Source organism: Trichechus manatus, unplaced genomic scaffold, assembly GCF_000243295.1.
Source record: "Trichechus manatus latirostris isolate Lorelei unplaced genomic scaffold, TriManLat1.0 scaffold00344, whole genome shotgun sequence".
Classification (NCBI taxonomy): domain Eukaryota; kingdom Metazoa; phylum Chordata; class Mammalia; order Sirenia; family Trichechidae; genus Trichechus; species Trichechus manatus.
In genome coordinates, this window is record NW_004444280.1 from 476,113 (window position 1) to 479,099 (window position 2,987).

The 2,987-nt window shown below is 40.5% G+C and overlaps 1 protein-coding gene across 1 annotated transcript in view; it reads left to right on the top strand.

The window, feature by feature from the left end:
* The window catches only part of SPART (spartin), a 23,324-nt gene that overhangs the window by 14,880 nt on the left and 5,457 nt on the right, over nt 1-2,987 (top strand). Inside the window, exons 5-6 of the mRNA XM_023725655.1 lie at nt 70-254; nt 334-424. Coding sequence (XP_023581423.1) covers nt 70-254; nt 334-424 — 276 coding nt within the window. The remainder of the gene's footprint in view (nt 1-69; nt 255-333; nt 425-2,987) is intronic.

A 2,987-nucleotide genomic window follows, 5' to 3' on the forward strand; every position in this document is an offset into this window, starting at 1 on the left:
TTGAGAGAAGAGCACGTTTCTAAATAATAAGGGCGGTAGAATTGAGAGAAGAGCACATTTCTTCCTGAGTGGTCTTCTTTTTCTTGTTACGCTAGTTGACGGAGTTTGCACCGTAGCAAATTGCGTTGGAAAAGAACTCGCGCCACACGTCAAGAAGCACGGAAGCAAACTTGTTCCAGAGTCTCTTAAAAAAGACAGAGATGGGAGGTCCACCCTGGACGGAGCTATGGTCATAGCAGCAAGCAGTGTTCAAGGTGACACAAGGGCCACAATTTGAACAAGGAAGGGCTGCTTGTTAGGGCTGTTTTTACTTACTTTCAGATTTATTTGTAGGATTTTCAACTGTCTGGCAGGGATTGGAATGTGCAGCTAAATGCATTGTTAACAACGTTTCAGCAGAAACTGTGCAAACGGTCAGATACAAGTAAGTTGATTTGATCATTTTAATGACCACATCTCTTCTCTAGCATTTGTAAAAAATACACAAGTTAAAATGAATATGTAGTTATTTTTATTAAGTATCTGATAAAACTAATTTTCTTTCACCGTTTTTCTTAAATAAGAATAATATCTCATTTTTGGTAAAATTATAGAATACCCATGACTTTGCTTTATATTGCTAGTTGGCGTAAATATTGTTCATCATTATTGCAAAGAATAGATTTCATGCAAAAAAAAAGTCTAGAGTTTCTGTATTGCTGTTGGGTGCTGTGGAGTTGATTCCGACTCATAGTGACTCCGTGTGACAGAGTAGAACTGCCCCATGGGGTTTCCTAGACTAATCTTTATGAGAGCAGATCACCAGGTCTTTCTCCCACAGAGCTGCTGGTGGGTTCGAACCACATACCTTTTGGTTAGCAGTCGAGCACTTCATTGTTGCACCACCAGGCTTCCTCAGCCAAAGAGTACTCGTACCTAATTAGATAGATATATAAATATACAGAAATTTGTCTATCTATCTATGTCTCTCTCTATCTATCTCTCTATCTATCTCTCTCTCTCTATTTATATATATATAGTTGTTGCGGATGCTGTGGAGTTGATTCTGACTCATAGGAACCCATGTGACAGAATAGAAATGCCCATAGGGTTTCCTAGGCTGTAATCTTTATGCGAGCAGATCACCAGGTCTTTCTCCTGCAGAGCCACTGGGTGGGTTTGAACCACTGACCTTTTGGTGCTGAGCGCTTAACCACTGTGTCACCAGGCTCCTTCAGCTCTTGGTTATCCATATTGATTATCCACTCATTGGCAACATTTTCGTTCATGTTTATGTATCAGACACTTGTGTTTAGTGCTGTTTTATGTGTATCTACTGTTACCATTTCCATTTTACAGAAGAGGAGACCAAAACTTACTTAAATATCTTCCTGGAGATTACACGGCTGTTACACTGGGCTGTAAGCTGCGTTTGCATCATCAGAGCCTGTGCCCTGCAGTGTCAGCACAGTGCTGCCTTGGTGGGTGCTCTGTGTAAGCCCTGGACTGCACAGTTGTTTCCCAGCACTCTTCTAACAAGTTGCTGGAGATTCCCTCCCTCCATAGGCAGTCATCTTGGCTTAGGAAAGGCGTCTGCTCAGGCTGGGGGCATGCATCGCTTTGCATCAGAGCAGCATGGCACATCACCTTGGAGTGTCAGTTTTACCAAAAGAGTTGAAACCGAAAACACAGAGTAGACCTGAAATTTCTGGTGGAAATGTAAAATCTAAGACTTCAGCTCACCTCTTGGTACTGGTATTGGCCTCTGACTCTGCCTCATCCACCTTGTTATGCCCCTGAGGCTGCTTTGGTGGATCAGTGATAGGTAGGAAAATAGTTTCTTCTCTTGTAGCAAGAACAGGAGAAAGGCAGAGTGCCTTTTAGGAAAAAGTGTACTGTTTTTAGATTATCAGTGTCATATGTTAGCACACATAATTGGGCAGTCATATTACAAAGTAGGAAATGCTTTGTTGGGTTTGTCCATTTCCTACTTTCATGGGGGAAAAAATGCTTACCTAAGTAAAATTAAGCGTAGAGCCTTATTAAAAGTTTGGGATTCACAAAACCAGTGTTTTTTTTGGCATGAGTTTTAATGGTTTTGAATTTTTGGTCCTTAGTGAGGACAACTTGATATGAATAGGATATTATAACAGTGGTTCTAAACTCGTTTATTTCTATTATGTTTTATATTGCGGTTCTTTTTATTTTTTTCTCCAAAAATTTGTGGAGTGAAAATTACAGATAGCAGGTAAATAAATAGTTAAGTGCTTTTGTATTTTTTATTATAAGGATGCTTCCATCTTGGTAGTATTTTAATTTCTGCTGTTAGAAATTTGGAAAGATGGGAGAGGCAGCAGGGAATTATAAGTGGTTTTGTCCAAGTAATATTGTTCTCTCACCTGTGAGGATATTCGGATCCAGAAGTAGAAGTTGTCTTTTAAGATAGAGGCATTTGCAAATATTGAACCAGTAGTAACTTACTGACAGAACTGAAGGAATGAGAGAGCCAATTGTTCCTTCATTTACTTTGGTTCTCATTTATTTACATAAATATACATTTATTTACATCCTTATTTATTACACTGTCAAAAAGTATTTTATAGGGTAATCAGTCATTTGTGTTTTTCTACTTGCAGTGCAGTGAGTTACTGAATATGGGGGCCCTTCTAGCCATGCATGGTCTTGTGACTCCTACAAAATAACTGGTTGAAACTATGCTAATAAGGTACTTGTGGCCAAGGGGATTGGACAACTAGCTAATAATGCAAATAAGGTGCATGGCACCCTTGTGGGAGTGTGGCCATGCAAAAAGGTGTATGGATCCCTAACGAGGGGATTGGTCAGTTTTGCCATCCTGCTAGGCTTAAAATGGGCCATCCCAGAGGCAGAAAGAGGAGACCGCACTACCATCAAGAAAGAAGAGCCAGGAGTGGAGCATGTCCTTTGGACCTGGAGTCCCTGCCCTGAGAACCCCCTAGACTCAGGAGACGGAGAGCAGTAACACCAGA